This window comes from Bombyx mori, chromosome 5 (genome assembly GCF_030269925.1).
Source record: "Bombyx mori chromosome 5, ASM3026992v2".
Classification (NCBI taxonomy): Eukaryota; Metazoa; Arthropoda; class Insecta; order Lepidoptera; family Bombycidae; genus Bombyx; species Bombyx mori.
In genome coordinates, this window is record NC_085111.1 from 15,035,439 (window position 1) to 15,062,063 (window position 26,625).

At 39.6% G+C, this 26,625-nt stretch overlaps 1 protein-coding gene across 1 annotated transcript in view; it reads right to left on the bottom strand.

Annotated features, from left to right (window-relative positions):
• Window positions 1-3,863: 3,863 nt before the first annotated feature.
• The window catches only part of LOC101743793 (dynein beta chain, ciliary), a 51,555-nt gene continuing 28,793 nt past the window's right edge, over window positions 3,864-26,625 (bottom strand). Inside the window, exons 41-65 of the mRNA XM_062668493.1 lie at window positions 26,290-26,480; window positions 25,458-25,627; window positions 24,990-25,252; window positions 23,635-23,755; window positions 22,741-22,916; window positions 21,288-21,457; window positions 20,472-20,610; window positions 20,232-20,396; window positions 19,354-19,547; window positions 18,337-18,706; window positions 17,249-17,389; window positions 16,815-16,985; window positions 16,305-16,541; window positions 15,476-15,555; window positions 15,104-15,380; window positions 12,498-12,689; window positions 11,229-11,400; window positions 10,585-10,760; window positions 10,009-10,251; window positions 9,503-9,685; window positions 9,120-9,179; window positions 8,936-9,049; window positions 7,786-7,934; window positions 6,105-6,252; window positions 3,864-4,919 (exon numbers count right to left, since the gene is read on the bottom strand). Coding sequence (XP_062524477.1) covers window positions 4,758-4,919; window positions 6,105-6,252; window positions 7,786-7,934; window positions 8,936-9,049; window positions 9,120-9,179; window positions 9,503-9,685; window positions 10,009-10,251; window positions 10,585-10,760; window positions 11,229-11,400; window positions 12,498-12,689; window positions 15,104-15,380; window positions 15,476-15,555; window positions 16,305-16,541; window positions 16,815-16,985; window positions 17,249-17,389; window positions 18,337-18,706; window positions 19,354-19,547; window positions 20,232-20,396; window positions 20,472-20,610; window positions 21,288-21,457; window positions 22,741-22,916; window positions 23,635-23,755; window positions 24,990-25,252; window positions 25,458-25,627; window positions 26,290-26,480 — 4,464 coding nt within the window. The 3' untranslated portion in view covers window positions 3,864-4,757. The remainder of the gene's footprint in view (window positions 4,920-6,104; window positions 6,253-7,785; window positions 7,935-8,935; window positions 9,050-9,119; window positions 9,180-9,502; window positions 9,686-10,008; window positions 10,252-10,584; window positions 10,761-11,228; window positions 11,401-12,497; window positions 12,690-15,103; window positions 15,381-15,475; window positions 15,556-16,304; window positions 16,542-16,814; window positions 16,986-17,248; window positions 17,390-18,336; window positions 18,707-19,353; window positions 19,548-20,231; window positions 20,397-20,471; window positions 20,611-21,287; window positions 21,458-22,740; window positions 22,917-23,634; window positions 23,756-24,989; window positions 25,253-25,457; window positions 25,628-26,289; window positions 26,481-26,625) is intronic.

Genomic DNA, 26,625 nt, shown 5'->3' on the forward strand with positions numbered 1-26,625 from the left:
CCTGCATTTAATAAAGGTTAATAGTTAACCTGTTATTTATCTAAGATGTCGTTCCGAAGAGTTTTGTGACTGCCAATGGAATACAAAGTCAATAATTCGTTTTTCTGATTTACCAATCATTGTCCAAAAGTCAGATTGCCGCCTTTGATAATAGTCGACTCAATTATAGTAATGCACATACACACAGCAAATATTGTTAAACTTGAATACAAAATATTATACGTAACACAGTATATACGAAGCGTATAGAACAATGATCATTCGGTATTCGGTATACTCTGTATTGATGTATTGGTGATGAACTTAAATACGTTTTCAATTCGGACCTTGACACGCATTTCTTGACAATCATACATATGCGTGTCTGTTTGTGTGGGTTCACTCGTTGCAAATTAGGGGAGGGCTACCGTCTGTCTCATCAGCTATATTAGCCGAAATACGAATTCAAACTATTAATAACATAGATTAACTTGGAGTGAGTATCGATGTAAAAATTCATTGGTATTCGAGTTCCAGTTGTTTTTTTCTCCTGTGTTAGCGGTAAAAACACATGACAAAAGCCCACATGAAAACGGCCGTCTGGTGTAGTGGTAAGTGACATGGTCACTACACAAGGGGTTCGCGGGTTCCAATCCCGCCAAGGGAAGATATTTTTATGATAAATATAAATGTCTTTTCCAGGGTTATAGATGTATATTAAATATGTGTATATGTATAATAAAAATCTTATATTTATTTCCGTTATCTGGTACCTGTAACACAAGTTCTTTACGAACTTATCACGGGACCAGTTAACGTGGCGTGACTGTTAGTAAATATTTATTTATTTATTTATTTATTTATTTATTTATTTATTATTATTATTATTATTCTTTACGCTGAACAAAAACAATTGTTGGTATAGTAAATTAATTAATAAATATAAATTTCGTGAGAACGTAATAAAGTCGTCTCCCGCGTTCCCTCGAAGTATAGGTATGAGAAAAAATTATTAAACTAAAAAGCAATATCATTTTCAATATCATTTCTCTAGAGAGTCGCTATGATATTTAAAATTACTTTTGCGGCTTTAAATTGTCATTATATTATATAAGTTTCGAATACTTTAGAATTTTGACCACGAAAAACCTAGTAAAAGTACTTTTAATGAAGCAATATCAGGTAAAAAAATTATATGGTATTTTTAACACCTCCCTTAGATATCGTGCTAGATCTAATTGCTATAAAGTTGAACATCCCAGCAAAAGTCATTAATTAAACTTAGTGTTGTGAACTTTTTATGATAATTAGAACTTATTGCTTACCAGTGTGCTCGTCTAACTAAACAAGCAACAATATGCTAATAGACACGAACGCTAAAGACCAAGAAACTGGTATCGCTTGAAAATTAATTGTGAACTGTTTTCGTTTAAATAGATTTATCTGTTAAATCTTATACCTTTAAACGAGCAATCCTTGTATATTAATAAATATATAATCTAAATCTCGGAAACGGCTCCAACGATTTTCATAAAATTTTGTATACAGGGAATTTCGGGGGCGATAAATCGATCTAGCTACGATTTATTTTCAGAAAATGTTGTTTTATTCGTGTTTTTAATAATCAACTCTTCCCGACATCTATCGGTGAATAATAATACTATTTTTTTTATTTGAGGGCAACTAACCGCTTTAAAGACACAACAAGATGGCGCTATAAAAAAAAAAAACGAGCAAAGCTCGGTCATCATCTAGTACACTTTTGTCTGTTTTTTATCACTTTTATTTTCCCGAGCGCTATGACATGTCCTTCTTCAAACGAGGCTTGTGGAGAGTATTAAGAGGTAGGCAGCGGCTTGGCTCTGCCCCTGGCATTGCTGAAGTCCATGGGCGACGGTAACCACTCACCATCAGGTGGGCCGTATGTTCGTCTGCCTAAGAGGGCAATAAAAAAAAAATCTGCGGAGTAAATCTATACTGAAAATCTGCGTTGGACGATTATTAGAGCGACTTTAAATTAATTTTATCTTCTTCACAAATAGAAAACCAGAATGTTTCTGTGCAATTGTTTTTTTTTTTTCTTTACACAGTTTTTAGTCCGATATCCGAATACCACAAATCATATCTTTATTTTCACTCAAGGGTAACTTCATCTTGCTATTATTTACATAATATGTGAAAACGCGTAGAGAATCGACGGAATTTACTTATCTAAAATATGAAACTCTAAAAAAAACATTTTTAATCATATTTTTGACATTTCATCACAAACGATTCTTCAATTTAGAACCAAACATCCCATCATGATAATAACCAATAAGGTCGATCAACTTAAGCGAACAATTATTATATTGATAAATCCACAATAAGACCACACCTCGATAAATAATTAGTGAGTCACACGCTAAACAGACAAACTATTTTAAGAATCACAACTTTTATACACGGATGCGATCATTGGTTGTATAACACGATTAATATTAAACATACCTTAACATCTAAGTTTTTTAAGCCTTATAACATTAATTCTAATGTGAAACACTTGATATTTTTTTTTGCTTACCATAGCCTATAGCCTATTTATTCTAAGCCTTTTATAACTTCATCCCAAAAAAATTATTTAGCATACTGTTACTTTAAAACGTTCAATACACGTATATATTTTTACACAATTTCGTGATAAATTATAGCACAACAGAATACACAGACAGACCGAATCGCTCTTCATTCTAATTTCTATATTATTTTGTCTCTGTCAAAAAAAAAGACACTTAAATTTCTTATCGTTGTGAAAGTTTTAGACTACTTTAGTTTCAACTCCGTTTTTAGCTTCATATAAATAAATTCCTAAAGAAATTCATGCAATCCTCCCGAAGCACCTTACAATTCTTATGTACAAAAATCAAGATTAGGTACAAGGAAGTACAAAGAATAGGATCCATCATCCTTCCTATTTCTATCGCGTAATGCACTAGTGCGTTCCGACTTGAAAAGCCGGGCAGACCTAGACAATTGAGGAAGAGGAAGAAAGAAGCGAAGAGAGAAGAAGGAGGTGAAGAAGCGAAGAAAGAAATCGCCCACACATCAACTTCAAGCCTACTACACACCATCCCGCAGCGCATCACCCCTGCCTCAATAGGCGGGGAGTTACATGTCCGGGCAGAGGGGTTTCCCCGAAGCCCGCTCCGCGCCCCCGCAATGAGACGCGACGACCCCACGACAATTGAGACTTCGACCTCATGTCTCAAGGCGGGTGGTGCCATTCACCTTGAGACGCTTATGTACTCCAATAACCCTTCAAATAGTTTGGTCAGGACCTCATTCACCCATTAAGGCAACAAAGATCAGATAATTGCTTATTCTCTGTCACTTTCTTTTTCTAACTTCGATAGACAAATTAAGCATACTTTCCAACAATGATGAAGAAAGTATGCTATTCTCGGTTTCATAACAACCCATGGAGAGTGTCGATTTCTACCTCCAGATGGGACCCCAAAGGTCGCGTCACCTCTAAAACCGCTGACGGCGACAGTGGAACATAAAACCCATGTGTCATTCATTATGTCTAAGCATATAAGCAAATATATATTTCGCTAATGCCTTCGTTTGACCTTTGAATTATAATGCTATTGTGTTTTAACAATTCAAATATAAATTATTGCCTATACCACGAAAATGGGCAAACGAAGTTTTGAAACTATTCAGACGCTGTTTTTATGGATTTTTAATAATGCATATTTTATAATATTTAAGCGGCTGGTTAAGAATTCGTGACTAATGCTTAAATCAGTATATTAAATGAGGAAACAATAGCTCAGAGCACATTATTTTGTCAACGGATTAATCAAGGATCGAGTTTTTTTTCTTTATTTCAATAAATCAAATAAAAATTTCGATAATATTTATTCAAGCACATTTTAAAGATAAAGATACAACAGTTTCCTTTAATAATATAATTACAGCTAACCAACACCAAACAGACTATGTCTTGAAGCAACAAACTCAGCTTCTGAAATTAAATATTTAGTATAACTGATCAAGTGCCGAGCAAGGTGGGTGGCCGTTACCACTTAATACCAGATGGGGTCGTCTACTCGCCTAAAAAAGCATCTGGACAATTTTTTTTGCATCTCTTTTCGCCTTCTTAACATTTTTAGAGATCGCTAAAACAGCTAGATATTATGTATTATCAGAAATTCAATTTCTATGAAACATTACTAATTTTTACGATTATTTACTCTAATTATTTACTCGGAATGATTTATCCGAATCCTATCGAAGCTGAATAACGGGAAAAAACGGTGCGCGTGCAACTTGGTGCACGTGAATGAAGTGAAACTTCTTTTTCGATGTGTAGTAGTATTGTGGTTTTCTTCATTTTTCATCCTTAAATTAGATTGCTCTTCAAATAGGGAATTCTGTGTATAGCAGATGCGACAATTTCAACATTTATTATTTATTTATACATATTTGAAATTTAAGATAGAAAAATAAATATACATATTTTTTAAATACTTCATTAAAATATTTAACGCTACTAGTTGCTAACGCTCGCGCTAGCCTATAGGAGGTATACTACGCACTTTTTTTTTATTGGCCTTGTATGCTTTCGAGTGTCCACGCATTCACACTCGCTCTGTCTGTTACTCTCTGTGGTAGCGTTAAATATTTAGCGCAAGCTTGTTGGAAGTCTCATTAGAAGTTTCACTTCAATAATAATAAATAACAGCTCTATTATTCATGAATAGGTTTGCGAAGCAGGGCCTTTTGTTGATACACTATATCTGCAATAACAGGGCGACGCCAGCTAGGGTCCACTTGGCGGGCTTGTCCTTCGTCTTCAAGTTGAAGGTCCACACGTACGTAGGGCCACGGGTCCTCGTCTTGTACACCGGACACTCGTACATGTTCCGGAGGTCCTGCTTGTCCTGGGTTATGGCCTGTGGTGACGTTAATATTCAGTGATGACGTCACTTCTCGATGATCAGTAAATCTTACATTAATGTTTTTTTGCTTACATGGGTAGACGAGCTCAGAGCCCACCTAGTGTTAAGTGGTTAGTGGAGCCCATAGACATCTACAACGTAAATGCGCCACCCACCTTGAGATATAAGTTCTAAGATCTAAATATAGTTACAACGACTGCCCCACCCTTCAAACCGAAACGCATTACTGCTTCACGGCAGAAATAGGCAGAGTGGTGGTACCTACCCACGTGGACTCACAAGAGGTCCTACCACCAATAATTACGCAAATTATATTTTTTATGATTGATGGATTACTATGGCCCGCAGGCCTTTTCATTTCACTAGGATAGCTGAGCGAGCAAAGGCTCAGTAGCCAGAAGAGGTGGGATGGAGATGGAAGGGGAAGGGCGACTCCGAAGGAGCTCCAATCACTCAAGAGCAGGTGCTTCGCGAATGAATCTACTACCGGATTGGAATCGCAACCCGCTAAGAAGATCCGGCGAGAACATTAATGTTCAAAAATAGTCAAATGCCTTAATTTTTTTAACGTGTGCTAAAATGACAGCACGAGTCTTTCAAAGATGAATTTTTCTAAAATTTATTTAGCATCGTTTTTTAGGATGTTCAGATATTTTTCTAGCTTACATTACCTAATATTTGCTATTTTGATACGCGTATCGAAATGCTTTATCGTCGTTGGCCAAACGGCCAGTTGTAAAACCGTGAGCAAAATTGCAACATTGAAAAAAGTACTTAGGCAAAGATTGGGTTCAAGCTATGAAGAAGAATTAAATTATAATCACGAATTAGTTGAAAATAATTTTGAACGAAGCCGTCATGGCTGAATTCGTATCTAGCGATGCAACGGTGTGCGAATCTCGCAGGCGGGTATCAATTTTTCTAATGAAATACGTACTTGACAAATGTTTACGATTGACTTCCACGGTGAAGGAATAACATCGTGCAATAAAAATGGAACCCGCAAAACTACAATTTGCATAATTACTGGCGCTAGGACATCTTGTGAGCCCGCACGGGTAGGTACCACCACCCTGCCTATTTCTGCCGTGTCCGTTTCGGTTTGAACTACTTAACATCAGGTGGGTCGTGAGCTCGTCCACCCATCTAAACAATAAAAAATAATGCTCTGTAACTCACTCTGACATTAATAACCGGCATCGCTGGGAAGAGCTCCTTGAGCCTCGAATCCATTATGATACCAGCCTGGACGTCCCACCTCGCTCCCTCCATGAGGAGTCCATGGACATATGCACCGTCACGGGGCGCAGACCTGGAATCAGCTATCCTGTAGAAGGAGAAGAAGGCTATGCTTACACTCGCATGCGGTGCACATATTAGGCGGTGTACTAACACTCCCATGCTGTACAAATTTCTGTGAGGTTATTTTGTTCTGGTGTAATATTGAAGGGAGAACTTTTAAGCTAACGCCGTCAGAATATTCCAGCAAAGGCATAGATACTAAAAACAAAGCACTCGATACGTACGTACTTACGTTTGATACTTAAAGCGCCCGCCATATTTCTTTTAGATATTAATCGTGTCTAATGAGTATTAATTTTAGACTTAGCACATATGTCTTAAGTTCTGCCGAAAGACATCTTGACTGTAACGCGGATTGCGCTTGCAATTTAAAAGGTAGTGAAAAAAAGGAACAAAGAGATGGCAGCAAACGATATGTTTTTCAATTACGTAGTACGTAACAGCAAGCAAACCTGATGCTGAAAGCACTGATGTTGAAAACGGTCGATTTACAAAACTTTACGTTCAGCTCGTAAGCTCAAAAGTAGCTTTACAATTAATCCAAAGCCCAGCTAATACACAATATAATGCGAAGGCTCAGTTAAAATAAGAATTAAAACACGCTGTTATATACAAAGATCAATTGAAGAAATGTATTAAAGCATTCTCAGCAAAACCATTCCATAGTGATACAGGCAATATCGTTTATTATATCCATCGCGTCCATGCAAATTCCTTTGATCAAGCAACTCTTGCGGAGAATTCAGCCGTACACTTTGCTAAAAAACTTGCACATACATAAAATGGATTATTGTGAAGCCGACTTTTTTATTCAAATCATATATTTACATATACGTTTAGTTGAAAATTAATTTTGAGCGCACAATTTTCAACGTTAACCATTTATTGTAGATTACTTAGAAAAACTTTAAAACATTTGTTGTAATTTAGGTAGATAATTTTACAATTACTCAAATTTTTTTATTCAATTCAATTTAACTGAGATATAACTAAGTATCTCGAGATGAGTGAAAACATTAACGTTATAATTATTATTAGTGCAAATATTTACAAACATAAATTGTACCCAAAAGTTTCTTCACATTATTCAAGTAGTGAAAATAGCTAGTATTTAACTTCAATATATTTATTTCCATTAACGCGATAAGCAATGTTTTAAAAGTTAAATATTAGGTTAAGGCTTTAAAAAGGGATAGAGGCAGATTTTTACAAAACGCATCCGAATGTGACTTCATGACGTATGACGTCATTTGTGGCCAAAAGTAACAACAAGCTGATCACAGAACGAACAATGTTACAGCATACGTATAACACGATGCGTTGTGATTTCTGTTCAGGTTAACGTAAAAAAATGCTGAAATGACTTGAATTTTATTTCCTGTTTTTAAAATAAAATCATTGTTGTTTCACAGAAATTGTTATCGAACGATCTTTTTAATTAAAAACCATGAAAACTACTGTTTCAGATTGCTTTATTACTATTATCCGATTGCATTTTACTATATATATTTCGTTTATATATCTAATTCATATATATTAACGTCGGAACAAGACATACGTGAAATCCTCCTTCATTTTCTTAGTAACGTCACATTGCAGACACATCTTGTCCAGGGGCAGTTCGTAGCGACGCGCCGTGCTCTGCATGATGGCCGTCAACAGACTTTGAGGGTTGAAGAATCCGGCCAACCACACTGATGTCGGTAGCTAGATACAACAATGCAGACTTTTTTTTTATTGCTTAGATGGGTGGACGAGCTCACAACCCACCTGGTGTTAAGTGGTTACTGGAGCTCATAGACATCTACAACATAAATGCGCCACCCACCTTGAAATATCTAAGGTCTCAGTATAGTTACAACGGTTGCCCCACCCTTCAAACCGAAACGCATTACTGCTTCACGGCAGAAACAGGCGGGGTGGTGGTACCTACCAGTGCGGACTCACAAAAGGTCCTACCACCATTAAATGGACTTCTAGACTAAACGCCATCAAAAAAATGTTAAAAGCTTACAGAAACCATCACAGACATCACAACACTAATCGTGTTATCTAGAGACTTATGATCGATGTATAACGGCTATCAGATATCAAATAGCTTCAAAATTTTAAATGTATTACTGACAGAGATATTGACAGGGTATGAGTACATTAGTGTATTGTTGCACTGATATTTGGTGTGCCACAAAAGTACTGCAGTAGAAATCTCATCCTGGACTTCGTAAGGTGGGCAGACAACCAATAAATCGGTCCGACTACCTCGGTCAAAATAGCCGGTAAGACCTTGATGCGAAAGCCAAGAGACCGAAAAGTATGCATTACTAGTGGTAGGACCTCTTGTGAGTCCACACGGGTAGGTACCACCAACCTGCCTATTTCTGCCGTGAAGCAGTAATGCGTTTCGGTTTGAAGGGTGGGGCATCAGTTGTAACTATACTGAGACCTTAGAACTTATATCTCAAGGTGGGTAGCGCATTTACATTGTAGATGTATATGGGCTCCAGTAACCACTGAACACCAGGTGGGCTGTGAGCTCGTCCGCCCATCTAAGCTATAAAAAAAATGCATATGACCTACATGTCACGAGACTGACTGATGCGGAGTGTAGGTCTCATAACCTACACTCAGCATTGGGTGGACTCATATTGAAGAAGAGAGAAAATATTTGAGATGGGAGCTTTTAAATTAACGACGACAATATTGCTTACCACAAAATCAGTTGCCCAAGTTTCAAGTTCGCGAAGCCGTAACAACAAGTCCACAAACCAAGCGGCCAGCCCCAGCAACGAAGGATACGCTCTGTTAGACCAAATAGCTGGAACCTGTTCAATTCCAATATCAAATAAAGCAAATCAAGTTACATCTATCAGATATATAATCAGCCAATCGTACCTGGTCTAAAAACAATGCGTTCTCCAAATCCTCCATATCGGATGTTATAGTCAACTCACCCTGTTACCATAAAAGGCTTAGTAAGTTTTAATATTAAAATATCTTTTAAAACATACAAATAATCGATTTAAAAACATTTTACCAGACTTTTGACTCTTTGGGCAAAAGGCCTAGGGGTAGAGGTCCCAAACGATGGTCGAACCAAATAGCGGAGAAACTGGGGGTACCTGTCAGCGACGCACTCCACCAAGCTACAAAACGGGATCGATGGAGACAACTGGTTGACGGAATCGGACGGAGTCACGATCCTCAGCAGTGAGGGACCGATCGAAGAGAGAGAAGAGAGATTGGCTCTTTAGTGAATGAACTTTTGTAAGATTTACCTTCAGCCCCAAATCCAACTCTCTCAAAGACCTCTTCATTTCGCCAGTCAAGTGGTTCATCCTCTCGCACTCCTGAAACGCTACGATCACGTACGGTGTTCGTTCTTCTACCTTTCCCATTATCTCCACCATATTGAACTCTTCGGGCAACTTCTCCATTATCTCGTCTAGCATCTGCTTTACCTGTATTTGAAGCATAGCATCTATCTCATAATATAACGGCTCTGTGCTAGAAATTTCTACTGTTTCCAAGAACAAGATAAGATCGAGTAATCCCAAAGCCAAACACCGGAAACTACGAAATTAAAACCAAATGCGAATTGAATGCGGACCCTGGGATGCAATAACTATGTTTACTAAATACCAAACCAATAAGTCAATAAACGTGGTGAATCGAATATGAATTAAAATTGTATTGTATTTTCATTATTATGGGCACAAGCAAACGCAAAATACACTGGCAACAATAAGCTGTCTAACCATTGCTAAAAAACCATGAAACAAACCTTGTCCTCTCTGGTCACAGTAGTGGCACCAGAAGCCTGAGCATCTCTTGGTTGCATCTCGAATATCGTTCTAAACAAATTTTCTGAGGTAGTCGTCAGAAAACCTATTTCAGCATTTGGATGTAGCCCGTAAAGGTACGGAGATTCAGCCGGCATGGCGTCTTCTATGTATTGATGGTAGCCGCTGTAATCTGTGTTTGGTGGAGCAGGGAAACCTGGGGCGAGTTGCAGCTCTCCATCAACCTAAGAACGAGAAGCAAGCTTTTGAAATTAGCCCAAAATGTTTTTTTTTTATTGCATTTGTAGGTAGACGACCATACGGCCCACCTGATGGTGAGTGGTTACCGTCGCCCATGGACTTCAGCAATGCCAGGGGCAGAACCAAGCCGCTGCCTACCGCTGAATACTCTCCACAAGCCTAGTTTGAAGAAGGTAATGTTATGAAACATGATACTAGTGTCGTATCATACCAAAGTAGTGACTTCTCTAAAAAAATATTCAGAAAGCTAATTAGATATCTCTGGGTACCAACATTCAACAAATAATTGCCCCAAATATCGCAGATGAAAAACATACCAGATCCGGCTGCATTAATTCTTCCAGGTATGCGTTACAGAGCCTTCTGTCCCAATCATCAGTTATATGACCTCCGTACATTATCTCTCCGAAGAGATATCTCAAATCTTCCCAGGGCACCCTTGAATTTGCTTCCAAATAGTTGTACAGAACGAATACGCTAATGGTGAGATCACCTGTACACGGAAAGGGTATCGTAGTAACGACAATTTCTTTGTAAAATAAAATAGTATTAACAAATTTTGTTTGGGTAAACGCTCTAATAGCTTACCGCCAAACTTTAAACAAAATTAATTACTTTCAAACAATTCTAGAAATCTGAAATATAACCCTTTTAATTGTCGACGGCTATCAAGTGCTGATTCACCCCAAAGCCAAGTTGAATGCCAAGGTAGTTTTTTAAGTTTTTGTGTATATTTTGCAATGAATGATTTATAATAATGCATCATATATGAAAATTTAAACCACCCCGGAACCATTTAAATCTCAATTTTATAGATATAACCCCAAGAGAAACTGCTGAAAATCTGTATTGGAATTGGGGAGCATTCCGATTAACCCCAACCTAAGGTATTAAAAAACGGTTCCCCACCTTATTCTAATATGTTCAACGAACTAGATTAGTGAGATTAATGAGAACTGACCAACGTTAAATGGATAAATTTTATTCCATCCTTGAGGACCGAACTTGCGCCTCTCAGCAACCACAGCGTGGAAGTAGCACAACGAGAATAAAATTGCTTTGAATTCAGCTTCCTTGCCGCACATCTCGAGGGTTTCTTGATTAAAATTATCCAGAGCTTTGTGAAGATTCGCCTAAAAAAACTTTCCACATTTTTAGTAGCTCCACACTCTCAATTAATTTTCTATGTATTTATAATCAACGTACAATTGAGACGATTGATTTGAGAAGATGTTAGAGGAAGTCTCAAAGTGGCACCTTGTGACAGAGAAGTTGAGAAGTGCGCATTTGGGATGGTATGGACATGTGATGAAACGAAATGAAAATATGGTTGGTAAGAGAGTGTTAACTATGAATGTGGAAGGATATAGAGGAAGAGGTAGACCTAAGAAGAAATGGATGGATTGCGTGAAATTCGATATGTGTAAAAGGGGAGTGAGCAAAGAAATGGTATATGATAGAGGAGTATGGAAGGAGAAAACATGTTGCGCCGACCCCAGGTAACTGAGAGAAGGGCTGAAGAATGATGTACAATTGAGACTTTAAATTTATGTGTCAAGATCGGTGATAGCATGTACGTTATCATTTCTTAATCGGATGTGGCCTGACACCTTCCCCTATTTAAACAACGAAAAATAGAGAAAATCTTCAATGACTCGATCAGTAAGTACACTTTTACGATTGACGATTTATTTCCCTCCTTATAGCCCTCTCCAAAAAACAAACAAATACCCCAAAAATAGCTCCTTTTTAACTACTTTTACATCGTAAATTTAATTGAAAATATTTCATTCGCATTCCAATTTATATGTTACCTGTTACATCATCTTCAAATTTTCAATTACTAACTTGAGAACTGAAATCTCTACTAATATTATAAATCTGAAAAGTTTATTTGTTTGAACGCGCTAATCTCAGGAACTACTGGTCCGATTTGAAAAATTATTTCAGTGTTAGATAAGTCATTTATTGAGGAAGGTTATAGGCTATATAACATCACGGTAAGGCCAATACAAGTGGAGCACCAATAACGAATGATTCAAAATAGGGGTTTAAATAGCTCTTTAACATTCTATAATTCAAAAATATTTTCACTTTGTACGTAAATGAAGTGGGGGTAAAATTTAGCGTTATGCCAACGTAACTATTCAGCGCGGACGGAGGCTTGTAATTATATATGGAACAACGTTTACATGTAAACTAATAATGTACATTCCTGACGCCGGTATACCTGCATGCCCGTGGGCGGTTCGTTTGTTATCTTGATACTGGACTCCAGGATCCCTTGCGGTATGATATGCGCGGCCGCTGTGGCAGCCGGCTCGGCCGACATGAACAGCCTATAGTCGTCATTTGAACCCGTCGAGAATGTCTCCATCTTCTTTTCTAGACTCGGGAGCCAGTTCTTTACTAGATGAATGTTCTAGAATAAACAGATCCTATGGTACATAGTGTTAAGTACTGCATTAGAGTTTTTACTAACTTTTTTCTTATTATTAAGGAAGCATTTTTACTACCTTTTTTTTTTTTTTTTTTTTTTTTTTCGGGTAGAGGGCCGAACCTCCTACGAGGTCCCCGCGCAAAAGGGGCGCGCGGGGTATGTGAGACTCAACGATCTGCATGGTGTTGTGAGCAGACCGCGGGCCCAAGGATTTTAGAGCCCACCCACTAAACGACTCCTCTGCACTCTTACACCCGACGTCCGATGCCCTCCGAGGTCAGAACCCGGATGAGGTAGGGGGGCTACCGCGGTCAACACTACAACCAGACGGCGCGGCTCACCCCAAGGACGCCCAGCCGACGGAGCCTTCGAGGCGAATCGAAGGCTCTGAAACGTCGGCCGTCTCGGTACGGCAGCCCGTCGGGCCGCCCAGACGGTGCCGCTGGTGTCCCGGAATACCCCGCTGGACCAGAACCAGCCTGCCGGGTCGGGACGCGATACACCGTCGACCGGTCGCTCTAATCACTCCACGGCAGCGCGCTAGAGTGCTGGTAGCGCGCCGCGCGGCCTCACCCCCTCAGGTCGCCCCTTGACCTTCACCGGGGAGAGGCCGCCACCTACAGGGGCCGGGACGTACGGGCGTATTCCCGCCTCCGGCCCCCGGCTCGACGGCGACGGATCGGTGCGGAAAGGGAAGAGCTCTCCCTCTCTCGCTCCGCCGCCTCCTTCTGCGAGATGGTGGACTCGCAGAAGTCGAGCATCGCCTTCCAGGACGCGTCGCTGCCGAGCATCGTAGCCACGACGCGCGGCAGCGAGAGGTCCTCTCCAATGACCGCGACGAGGGCGGCGCGTTGCTCGTCGAATCCAGAGCAACGCGCCAGCGTGTGTTCCGCTGTGTCTTCCTCGTCGCGGTCCGCGCAGTGGTGGCACTGCGCCGTCGGTTCCCTTCCGGCTATCTTAAAGAGGTACCGGCCAAAACAGCCATGGCCGGTCAACATCTGCGTCAGCCGGAAGGTGAGGCATCCGCGGTCGCGGCCCACCCAGTCCGCGAGGACCGGACGGACCGCCTCGACGGTACGGAGGCCGGCCGACGGGTCCGCCAAGCGGCGAGACCACGCCTCCAGCACGGACCGCCGAGATTGGAGCCTCCGCGCTCGAACTACTCCTTCGCCGGGGCGCCCTTCCCCCCTAGAGCGGAGGTCGCTACGCCACCGGTAATCGGCAGCGAGCGCCTCCGCCTCCAGGTCCCAGGGTGGCGCCCCGGCGAGCAAGCACGCCGCCTCGAAGGAGACGGTGCGGTATCCTCGGATCGCCCTGACCGCGATCGCGCGCTGCGGACGTCGCAGCGCGGCGACGTTCTGGCGGGTCAGGGCGTGGCACCATACGGGCGCGCCGTATAGTGCCATCGACCGCACCACCCCCATGTAGAGGCGGCGCGCCACCTGATCGGGACCCCCGACGTTCGGAAGGAGCCGGCTCAAAGAGCCGGCCGTTGCCATCAGCCGAGGGCCCAACTTCTCAAAGTGAGCGCGGAAGTTCCACCGACCGTCCAGTTCGAGGCCGAGGTACCGAAGACCGGTCACCCCGACCCCGACGCGGACGCCTCCGATCACGAGGTGGGCACCCACAGGCGGCGCTCGTCCCGGCCCGTGAAAGAGCAGGGCCTGGGTTTTGTCGAGCGCCACCTCGAGCCCCAACCGTCGGATCCTGGTGACGACGTGTGCCACGCCTGCGCACGCCAGACGGGCAGACTCCCGGTAGTCCCTCCCCGGAGCTACGACCAACGTGTCGTCAGCGTAACAAATTACGCTCAGCCCAGGGAGGGGTCCCCGAATGACGCCCCGCAGGACCCAGTCGTAGCCGATGTTCCACAGCAGGGGGCCCAGGACGGACCCCTGCGGAACACCGCGCTCGACGGGGAAGCGGTACATCGCCCCACCGTGTAAGCATTTTTACTACCTAAGAAAAAATAGATACGAGAACCTTTTTTAGATTTTAAAAGTAGACATCAAGAATAAGATTATGTATCAAGGTTGGAGGTGACATTCACGTTATGTGGTACCTATGGGTTCCAGTAACCACTTAACATTAAATATAGTGTGTACTAAGAATTCTTCTTCTTCTTCTTCTTCCTAGCGTATTCCCGGTCTATTGCCAAGGTCCGCTTTTCTACTTTGCCTAGTCTTCGACATCCTTCTAGGTGAGGTTATTCTCCTCCATTTCCGCCCTTACCACGTTCAACCAACGTTTCTTGAGCCTACCACTGTATCTTGGACCTGGTACGTAGAAGTTGAGGCATCTATTTCCGACTAAGCTATTATTATTTGTTAAAAATATGTAGATGGTATCAAGATCTCGTTAGAGATGAACAGAAATAATTCTGCCAAAAGCTTTACCTGTAAGACAACCCAATGGCCCTTTTGCAGTGCCTCATCAATAGCCTGTTCCGCGACGATCTCCTGTCCTTGTCCCAAAGACACGTTGTGGAAGTTTCCTGCATCAGCCGTGAACCCCATGACCTTACCGAGCGCCTCCACGTCCTTCAAAGGATTCACACCCGGGGACAGTATAAAGAATATCGGCGTAGTGGGACTGGTCTCTTCGAAGGACTTACTAAACTCCACCGTCCTGTTTTCAACGTACTTCGAACCCATTTTCTCTTCGATATACGCCCTAAAATATCCGATATTTAATGTATGCTACTGATGCATTCACCACAATCGCGCAAGTAGGACCAGACAGAGACGTTACCATATGTAAATACTTACGCGACAGCATAAGTCATACGGTCGGGTCGTAGTGCCCGTAACATGCACAGTCTCTGGAGTGCTGTTTTATTCTTCCATTCCTGAATTAACAAAAAAATCATCAAAATCAAAGCCGCAAAATTATAATTTCCGTAATTCCTGGTGGTAGGACCTCTTGTGAGTCCGCACGGGTAGGTACCACCACCCTGCCTATTTCTGCCGTGAAGCATTAATGCGTTTCGGTTTGAAGGGTGGGGCAGCCCATGTAACTATACCTGAGAACTTATATCTCAAGGTAGTTGGCGCATTTACGTTGTAGATGTCTATGGGCTCCAGTAACCACTTATCACCAGGTGGACTGTGAACTCGTCCACCCAGCTCAGCAATAAATAAATAAATAAAACATCAAAACGTGTACATTTTCATTCATTCGAATGATTCAATTATCAAAATCACTATGTTACGCCTAAAAATGAAGTATTGTATTTGTTTTTAAGATTATGCAAGTGGATCGAAATGCGGATAGAGATAAAAAAATTTGAGGTCCTCTATTTTTTCTTTTTTGCAAAATTTAAAAAAATTCTTAAACTTTTGCTAGATGTCAGAGGCCGATCCTCACCAACAAGCCGGTACTCTAATTTGGCTTTTAATAAAAGAGTTTCATACGTATCTCTAGCAGTTGAGTAATCTATAAATCTCTCTAAATAACTAGACCCTTCTAAGAGTTTTTCATATTTACCAACTTAATAGAAAGCACACGTCCTGGGTATTCTTAATTATGTATAACAGTATTTCAATTTTAATGTCCTCGGCCAGGGGAAACTTTACAGCTGTGCCCATAAAAATTTACCTGTGGAAATTTTTCTCTTTCAGGACATTCTATTTCAACAATCTTCTTCCATCGTTTAGGAGACGTTTCAATATCACGATCCAGGTTTCTAAATTCGTCTTTACCAGCCAGAGAACATATCCCTCCCCAGCTTTGATTAGATAGGAAATCTACAGGACTAGTGACATGAGGTTTAATTGGAAAACGTAGGAAAAAGTCCAGTTCTGCTGGTGATATTTCTTCGCTCATGAGGAGTACCTTGAAAATAATATTTTTAATAAGTATTATGTTGTGTTAATATTAAGTCTAAATATCAAAAGTGAGTAAGATTTTTAATCAATTAAAAATATTTGGTTTAAAATCCCCGAATTTCTTCAGGAGTTTTGTGTTTTGACATCTGTGACACAAAAAAATGTTTTTTTTTTTCTAATCAATATTTTTATGGCGTATAATTTGACAATCACTATATTAATATTACTAAAAAATTTCAAGCATAAAATCTAAAAAAAACTACACTAATATAATCGGTACCTGAAAAGTCATTTGAGATGCAAATATAAGTTTGTCACACTCAAACAAGCCCCTCGACGTGTATTGAAAAACGGAATACGAGATACAGTCAATCAAATTCTTTATCCTTTGGCTGACCTCTTCGGCCGGTTCAGCCCGAGATATTGCTTTTTGGAATACCACGCTAAATGCCTACAAAATACATTAGTCCATATGTACTCTTACTAGAATGGATAGGTAGCAACTAGCAAATACAATTGAACCAAAATGATTGAACGAAAAATGAATTTTTTTTATCGAAACTAAAGTACGCACAGATATGGCTTAAAATGTCTTTACTTGTTTTTATTATATGCACGTACCATCCACATCACTGAATTTAGGTAAAACATAAAATTATACTCTACGAGTCTTTAATTCAATTTTACAATTAAAAGCGATTTCCAAAAACTTACCTTAAGCGAAAATTGATATATCGGGTTAATGGTGTTCAAGTCGTTTAATATAAAGTACAAAAGAGACGCTCTGGCGGAGGCAGGTCGATAAAATTCACGAGCCTGATCTATTTGGTGTGACGTCACTTTTGCTTCTGCCACCTGTCAGTTTAAAATCCTTATATTACATTTATTCCTAACTTATAAGGACCGACAAACTCACGACCTAGTGGAACCTACAGAGATACACAAATGCCCCTACTGGACTTAATGAATGACCTTGAATTATCAACTTCATCAGAATAACGGTCACCTCAAAATTTTTTCGTGCAAGGGATGGGTCTTTACCATCTACAGATGTTGAAAGTAGACCGTGGATATTTTTTTGATTCCCTACCTATTTGGTGGTAGCCTAAGAGGCTATTCCAGCTACGCCCAGACGGTTATGTGAGCTTACGGGCTCAACCTGAGAGAATTTGCTAACATTAGCCCTAGTAAGAGCATCTACCACCGGATCGGAATCGCAACCCACTGAGAAGATCCAGCGAGAAACTCAGTGGGGATTGTCTCTACGGGGAACGTTATTAGGGCCCTACCCACCAAACGATTCCCCTTACAATCTCTAATAACGGATATCTTGCCTTCTAAGCCAAAAGGCATAGTTGCTTTACAACAAAAAATACACTGAATGTGAATGAAATCAACCAGTGTGTGCTCATAATACACTTTACTAGCGATCTCACAAATTATCGCTCGACGTGAACCTAGTAAACCGTTTAATTTGTCTTTAGATCCGACCTAAATTTTATGAACCAATAAGAATCGCAATTTGTGTAAACTGGATGCGAAGCGTTTAGTTGTTTTTGTTAATAAATCAATTATATTCGACCTCACCTTGAACAAATAGCTCGATTGGCAACAAGGCAAAACCATTTCATACGCTATGGCTACTGTTTTTAAGCTTAGTCGACAACCTGTCATCGTTACACATATAGCTAAGTCGATAACAAGTCACCAATACATATATAACTAAAATATTTACTTTGCCTTTGAATATATAATTTTTGAATTTTGGGCTCAATGATCAATTCAAAATTATCTTTAAATACCTTTTTCTCGATATCAGCAGCAGTCTTTTTCGTGGTTTCTAAATTCTCAACCAAAGCTGTATCGCCTAATATATTCTCTCCGGCTGCTGAGAGACGCGAAAGCAAATCATCTTCCAACTCCTTCAGCTGTATCTTGAACTGATTCTGTTGTTTTGTTAACTCCGCTTTGAGTTCTTCTAGATCTGGTCTTTCAGCTTTCACCACTTCGGCCAGAAGTTGATCCTCAAGCCCATCTCTCGTTACAGTGAAATTGACCAATGTTGTTTGAGCTTGCATCTCGGGCTTGTAATGTGGGTTAGCTAATTTCGTGTGTAAAATCAATCTAAAGTTTGGACTGTATTCAATTTCCTTGTCGCCGATCTTTATAGCTCTGAAAAGTAAATTTATAACTTTTATATAGTAAATTTTGTGCCCCATTTTAATATAATTATAGACTTGGAATAGTCAAAGAAGAGTTTTTAGTATAACCCTAAGTATATAATGGTTTTACTGAATAAACTTTTTACCCATGGCTATCTAGCGTAACTGGATCCTATAAACAATTTCTGTTTTACGTTTTTCAGACTTGTATATATGATTGAATTCCTCCATTTATACAGGGTGTGAATTATGGCACCAAGCTTTCTGTTTAATTACTATGAGTGTTTTTTTTATATTTTTGTTTATTGCTTAGGTGGGTGGACGAACTTACGGCCCACACAAGTGTCCACACATTGTAACACAAATTGGATAAAAAAAATTTTTATTGCTTAGATGGGTGGGCGAGCTCATAGCCCACCTGGTGTTAAGTGGTTACCGGAGCCCATAGACATCTACAACGTAAATGCCGCCACCTACCTTCAGATTTAAATTCAAAGGTCTCAGTATAGTTACAACGGCTGCCCCACCCTTGAAAAGGAAACGCATTACTGCTTCACGGCAGAAATAGACACGGTGGTGGTGCCTACCCGCGCGGACTCACAAAAGGTCCTACCACCAGTAATACACTGTAATACAATGTAAACACTATTAACCAACCTTCCCTTCTTAATTAGGTTTCGTCCGAGCAGTGGATCTAGTACAGGGTCGACTGTTTCACCGATGTTTTCTAAGAGAACAGTCTCTCCTTTAATAATAGCTTTCTCTATTGTATCCAAATAACCTTTCTGCCCGAGTCTTATAACACGAAGTATATCTCCATATTTCTGTTTAATCCACTTCACGCCTTGCAACTACGCAAAAACTTTCATTTTAATTTCCCACCCTATCAAGAATTATACACGAGATTATATAAAAACAAAACGAGATAAGTAACATGATTACTGGTATTAGGTGAGATCCTTGGTAGCAATAGAAACATAATGTCTACTACTACTATTTCATCTAAGTATACGATAAATTAAAAACCTGCTATTTTACTTTGGACGGTAGTATCGCAGTTACTCTTGTGGCCACAAAGCAGGCTGATGGTATTGATTGACATTCACCTTGGACTCTTTGTCGAATACCTCGTGCAATTGACACCCTGACTAGTGGTTTAAAAATATCGTGGTTCCTATCCACATTATTGTAGTTATGAGGTCTTATAACAGTTAATACCAGATGGGCCGTGTAATAAAAACCAAGCACCATGGTTCAAATTTGGTAATATTATATTAATCAGCCTGCTCAAAACTACGAAATCAACAATATCAAGAAGTTCGTATTCACCCATCCTATTATCTTCGACAATTTTTTACCTTTGCAGCGCCTGTAAGCTAAGCACAATTGAGCCATTACACTTGAAATCTCAGCTATCCTCCACAGTGAGTTTCCTGAACTTTTTATTTCATCTTTTTCTTTAGACGTTATTTGAGTGGTGGATCAAAAGCGACCGTGAGCTGTCGATAAGACAGCATTAAAAATGTAAATAATACCTGAGGATCAATCATTAGCGGCCAACGATCTGAGTTGGACAGTATTGTGGCATTTTCAGTACTCATTCTATCAGAAGGCAGTCCTTCGTTTTGCCACATCGCAATGTTCGTGTCATCGGTCAGCATGGTCAGAGGGTCCAGTCCTTCTGTCGTTGGTACTGGAGGCTATAATGAGGTAAGTTTAATGTTATTACCAGACTATATTCAAAGGCTATCATTGAGATTGACCAAATGACTCGCCTCTAAAGTTTTCAAAAACACAAGCCAGTTTTTGTGGAGCAAGTCCAAACGGTATTGCTTCGTGAAGCATCCGACGTATGATATGAAAGCGCAAACCAGCAAAACGTCGCCAGGCAAAGTAGTGCTCTGCTGCATGAGACTGAAATATAATTGATTTAGTCACATGAACGTATGTACGTACTTCTATTGTCAACCATACCAGTGTCTTCTGTGATAATGGTCAGAGAGACTATTAGATGATTTTAATTTTATATGAACCGCTAGTGAAGACCTAGCATCCTAGTAATAGTATATAAGTAGTAATCATAACATACATAAGTAATAATCTTTGAAGTGTCCATCGTTTAAATAGCCCTTCATAACCATATAATATAATTTGACTATGACAGACTTGAACCCAGTTCTCTTGTGGGTACTGCTTTTATAATAACTGATAACGCTGAAAACCCGTACAGGTAATTACCCTGGCCAAGACCTAGCATCCTTTTATATATATCTACAATAAGTAATAAGCTTTGAAGTGTCCTTCGTTTAAATATCTCTTTATAACCATATAAACTGATTTGACTATGACAGACTTGAACCCAACTCTCTTGTGGGTACCACTTTTATAATAAATAATAACATGGAAAACCCATACAGGTTGATTATTTCCGCCGCGAAGCTGTCACCAGCAGTTAGAGAACAGTGTTAAAAGTAAATGAGAATTGGACGTCGCATCCCAAAGAAGGTTGCGGTAATAACAGCTTACCAGCATTTCGAATGTAAACTCATCAAACCGTCTAGATCAAAAGTATACAATTTTAAATATCTCGCCTTGACACAGCCTCCGCCCATCTGACGTTCTCACTAGCGAGCCCATTGACCAGTCGGTTCGCCAGTTGGATGGTTCGGTTGGTGGCATCCGCTTCTTGTTGACACTTTAATTTTTCCGATGTCGCCTTCTCGAACTCCGACGTCAGCGTCGCCAATTGTTCTTCTAGAGACTACAATAAATTTTACTGCTATTTAACAAACATAGCTCTTTAGGCTACCAGAGAATAGATAGGCGAAAAAAAGCATTAGGCAGCGGCTTCGATAAATAAAGATACATACCTATATGTAGGAACGGAACGGAACGGAACGGTATGGATGAATGACAGATATGGAGAATGGCTGAGTGAGAGGGATATGAGATGTCGTGTTAGGGAGTAAGAAAGAAGGCGAATGAATGCGGAACACATAGTTTTATTTTTTAGGTGAAATGAGGGTAGTACCGGACGCGACGGCAGACAGACGCGGCACTTTTTGGCGGGAACGCGAGGAGTGAAGTCATGTGATTTGTTTTAATTTGTCTATTTAGTGTTTCTTCAGGTTTAAATTTGTAATAACGGTGATTTATTAACTATTTAGTATCTGTGAAAGTGCACAAATGTGGGAAAATGAAACAAAGCCACTGGACGTAACTTCTCAGGATCACCCAAAAAGTTCACTGAGAAAATCTCAGTAAATAACCACCATTTTACTGAGTTTATATTTCAACCCATAACATCTTATTTCATGCCATGATTCATATTAATCAACTTCATTTCATTTCATAATATCATTTTTCATATAAAAAAGTTCGCATTAAAATTAAAATAAGACTTGACTTTTCCGTCCTATCATCAAAGGTGTCATTAGTACTATCGTCTGTCTTCGTTTTCGGCATGGAGGGTAGAGGTAAGGAGAACCGTCTTTGTGTGTGAACAGTGTCCGTTAAAATCTGCTAAATAAGGGTGGCGCTACCGTAGCAACCATTTTATTTAAAGCTGATAAGAAAATGCAATCGATGTGTCCACGTTTTACCACAGCAATAATTTTAGGTTATATTGACGAAATTAGTTTGGACTACGTAAACATGTGAGGTCTTGTATTTATAATAGCAAAATACACACAAGTAACGAGAATGGATAGAATACGGAATGAATACGTTAGAGGAAGTCTGAAAGTGGCACCTGTGACAGAGAAGCTGAGAATTGCGCGTTTGGGATGGTATGGACATGTGATGAGACAAAATGAAAATGAGGTTGGTAAGAAAATGTTAACTATAAATGTGGAAGGATATAGAGGAAGAGGTAGACCTAAGAAGAAATGGATGGATTGCGTGAAAGACGATATGGGTAAGAGAGGAGTGGGCAAAGAAATGGTATATGATAGAAGAGTATGGAAGGAGAAAACATGTTGCGCCGACCTCAGGTAACTGGGAGAAGGACAGGATAATGATAATGATGAATAATAAAATACACACCGCGACTTTCGATTTGATGGCCTTCAATTTCTCCGTGGCCGCCGCCAGTTCCGCGTTAGCCGCCGCCAAAGCTTTGCGTTTCGGTTCCACGTCGCAGAAGACCTCGTAGAACTTGATGATGTTTATGACCCAAGCGCAGAGACCAGCGGCAGCAGCAGATTTCGATCTGACAAATTCTTTACGAGAATCGAGAAAACGATATGAGAACTTTTTTTTAGCTTAGACGGGTGGACGAACTCATGGCCCACCTGGTGTTAAGTGGTCACTGGAGCCCATAGACATCTACGACGTAAATACGCCACCCACCTTGAGATATAAGTACTAAGTTCTCAAGTATAGTTACAACGGCTGCCCCACCCTTCAAGCCGAAACGCATTACGGCAGAAATAGGCGGGATGGTGGTACCTACCCGTGCGGACTCACAAGAGGTGCTACCACCAGTAAAAAATTATTATTATTCATATGAAAATTGGTTTGCGGCATTAAGACACCGGTACTGTTGCATCGCTAATGCGAGTAGGAGTTCAACAGTGATATTAGTCTAGTTCTATTAGTATTTCTATTATTAATTTAATTGAGACTTAGACCTCATACCTCAAAGCGTTGGTTTTGCGATACACCGGTAACCACTTAACACCAGGTGGGCCGTGATCATGTTCAGCCATTTATGCAATAAATGTTACGTAATCTTTGTTCGAGAATATCAGCAATGTATTGCATATAGTTAGTAACATTGGCAACGTTTTCATTAAAACGGCGTTATCATGCCAAAATGAACCACTAAGCATTGACAGATTCTGGTTGATAGATTCACATTGATTAGTAAACTAAATCTACCAAATAAATATCATAACTTGGTGCAATTATCGTAATAGCATTTCATTATTAATTTACCTGGTTCAAATTCCGAATCCTTCAGGTACGGCTGAATAGCTTTGATGACGTCAGGGTGAATATTTTCTTTGTCGTAATGTATCAACGATTCCAGAAACATGTCCACCTTCGCCATCACAACCTTGAATCACATTGCATTTGGCAGAATAAAATATTAATTGCTTTTGTGAAAAATGATTTATATACGGCCAGATGATACTAGGGTCGTTGCGTGGATGAGAAAGTTTCATAAGTTCAAGAACGAAGAGAGAGACTAGGTTAATGACTATGGTTTTTTTTAAACTCTACCGAACTATTAATCACAAGAAAGATCCAATAGTTCCAAAACTAGCGCTTATAAGCGAAAAGATACTAAAGAACCATTAAAATCAAAGACCTATTTATCTGACATGAATCTATATGACAACTCAACTTATTAGCCGAATATTACAGTGGATTCAATTGTAATGACCTTTGTTTTATAAAATCGAACGTCTTCAGTTCTTTCATTCTAAAGTGGCCGTTGACTATCAATAATCAAAAGTTCAATTTTGAATATCACTTTAAAATGTTTGGAATGCTTTTTGAAAAGGCAATAATTCGTTTTTGTGAACCCTATGGCTATAATCTATCTATCTATATATAAAAATGAATTGCGGTTCGTTAGTCTCGCTAAAACTCGAGAACGGCTGGACCGATTTGACTAATTTTGAGAGAAGGTTTAAAAGGATATATATTTATAGATAAATATGAAAATGCCCGGAATCATATAAAAACAAACAATTTTGTTTTTCCTTTGATGTGTCCCCCATCGGACGGATTCCTTTTGTTTGTTTTAAGTTTAAACGGCCGTCTGGTGTAGTGGTAAGTGACATGGTCACTACACAAGGGGGTCGCGGGTTCGAATCCCGCCAAGGGAAGATATTTGTAGGATAAATATAAAATGTCTTTCCAGGGCTATGGGTGTATATTAAATATATGTATGTGTGTAATAAAAATATTATATTTATTTCCGTTATCTGGTACTTGTAACACAAGTTCTTTACGAACTTAGCACGGGACCAGTTAACGTGGCGTGATTGTTAAAAAAAAATAAAAAATAAAAAAAAATTATAATAATAATATTTTATACAAAAGTTTAGGTCTTTTATTTGTCGATTGAGGCACTACGAAGTCTGCCGGGTCAGCTAGTTTTTATATATTTATTCAACTCCACGCCCAAAAGTACAGTGGCGGACTTAATGTCTAAGCCAGTCAACCAAGGCTGGTGTCTTGTCAAGTCTTGTAATAGGTGCATTCCTTTTTGAGAAATAAGAAAAATATTATTATCACTTTTTTTTAGCCTCCTTACATTTTTCTTATGATTTATCATGTACCTTGGCAGCTTTCCAGCTCCTGTCCTTAGGTATTTTCCCTCCGGGAGCCAACAACACCATTACAGCAGCAGTAACATTAGTCACAGCGCCGGGAGGCGAACCGAACGACTTCAGCTCGGTCAGATTAGCTTTGTTAAGAGTGTTCAAAGCTTCTTGAGCTGCCACCAGCGCTGGTTCTGCTTTAATCAAGTCTTCTTCGCAATCTTTCTGCTTCTTTAATACTTCCTCTGCTATTACTGCTACTTTTTCTTCTTCTTCGTCAGCTATAAAATTGGTTTTAGTGTTAGGATTGTGTGCAGTTTTTTTTTTGTTATATCCATATGACTTTTTAACAATTTTAACAATTCTTGTAACAGCTTTGTTTATCGTAAAAATGACAAAATTTAACAGGAACCTTTACTGTACATTCACCTTTTACAGACACGAATCCCAAAAATGTAAGTCAAATCGAATTGAATCGAACCTTACCTAGCCCTTTTTCACTTTGTACCTTCGCGGTCTCCACACCAACCATTTCTATGAGTTTATCAGCCGCTTCGTTTTTCTGTTGCAATTCAATTTCTTGTATTGCTAGTTTAGCTTTCAGCTCGTCTACTTGACTCGCTGTGCTCCGAAGTTTTTCTAGACCGTTTTCTAGCCTAGAAATTAATCAGGAATTTAATGTTACCACATTTTTTGTTTAAATTAAGATCGGTAATTAAATTTTAGTTACAGCGAACTAATTGAACTGACACAAATTATTTGAAAGGATCAGTATCGGTCAACTGAGGTTAGAATGTATCTAAAAGATTACCGATACTGATAAATTCCCATAGTCAATTTGCCTGAAGGGTCTCTCTAGATTGGTGCTAATAAGAAAAGAATCTATACTAATATTATAAAGTTGAAGAGTTTGTTTGTTTGAACGCGCTAATCTTAGGAACTACTAGTCCGATTTGAAAAATTCTTTCAGTGTTAAGATAGCCCATTTACCGAGGAAGGCTCTAAGCTATATAACGCTATGACCAAAACAAATGGAGCACCAATAATGTTCCAAAATCGGGCTTTTTTTCCCTTTTGAGAGAGCGTGCGCTGCAGAAACGGTTAAAGTTTCGCTAAAATAATATAAGACAGAATTGTTCCCTTTTAAAAGACCTAAAAAAAGTCCGCGACAGTATAATATGTCTATATGTTAGGGTTGGCTCACTATAACGTTTTTTATGCTAACCAAATTTGTTCTCAAATAAAACATTAAATGTGAACTATTCCACGCGGACGATGTCGCGGGCAAAAGCTAGTATCTAAATAAATATTCATTTACCGAGTAATTTTAGCTTGCAGTTCATCGGTTTTTTGATGAACCAGTTTAGCGTAGAGACTTATCTGTTCAAGATAACTTTTGGGAGTCGTGTAATTATATCTTCTTTCATTTGCCAAATATGCTTTAGACACTGTGTTCACTGAGGTATGAACGTACGCCATGAATCGTGATATTGAATCTCTCAATGTAATCTACAAAATGAGAATACACAATGGAAGCATTTTTTTTAAGTTCAATAATAAACCTGTTTTCTATAAAAATCGAGGGGTGAAAATCTATTGGGCTTAAGCGACATTTCCCTTAATACGCAACATTTATCTTTGTAATTAAAGGTGC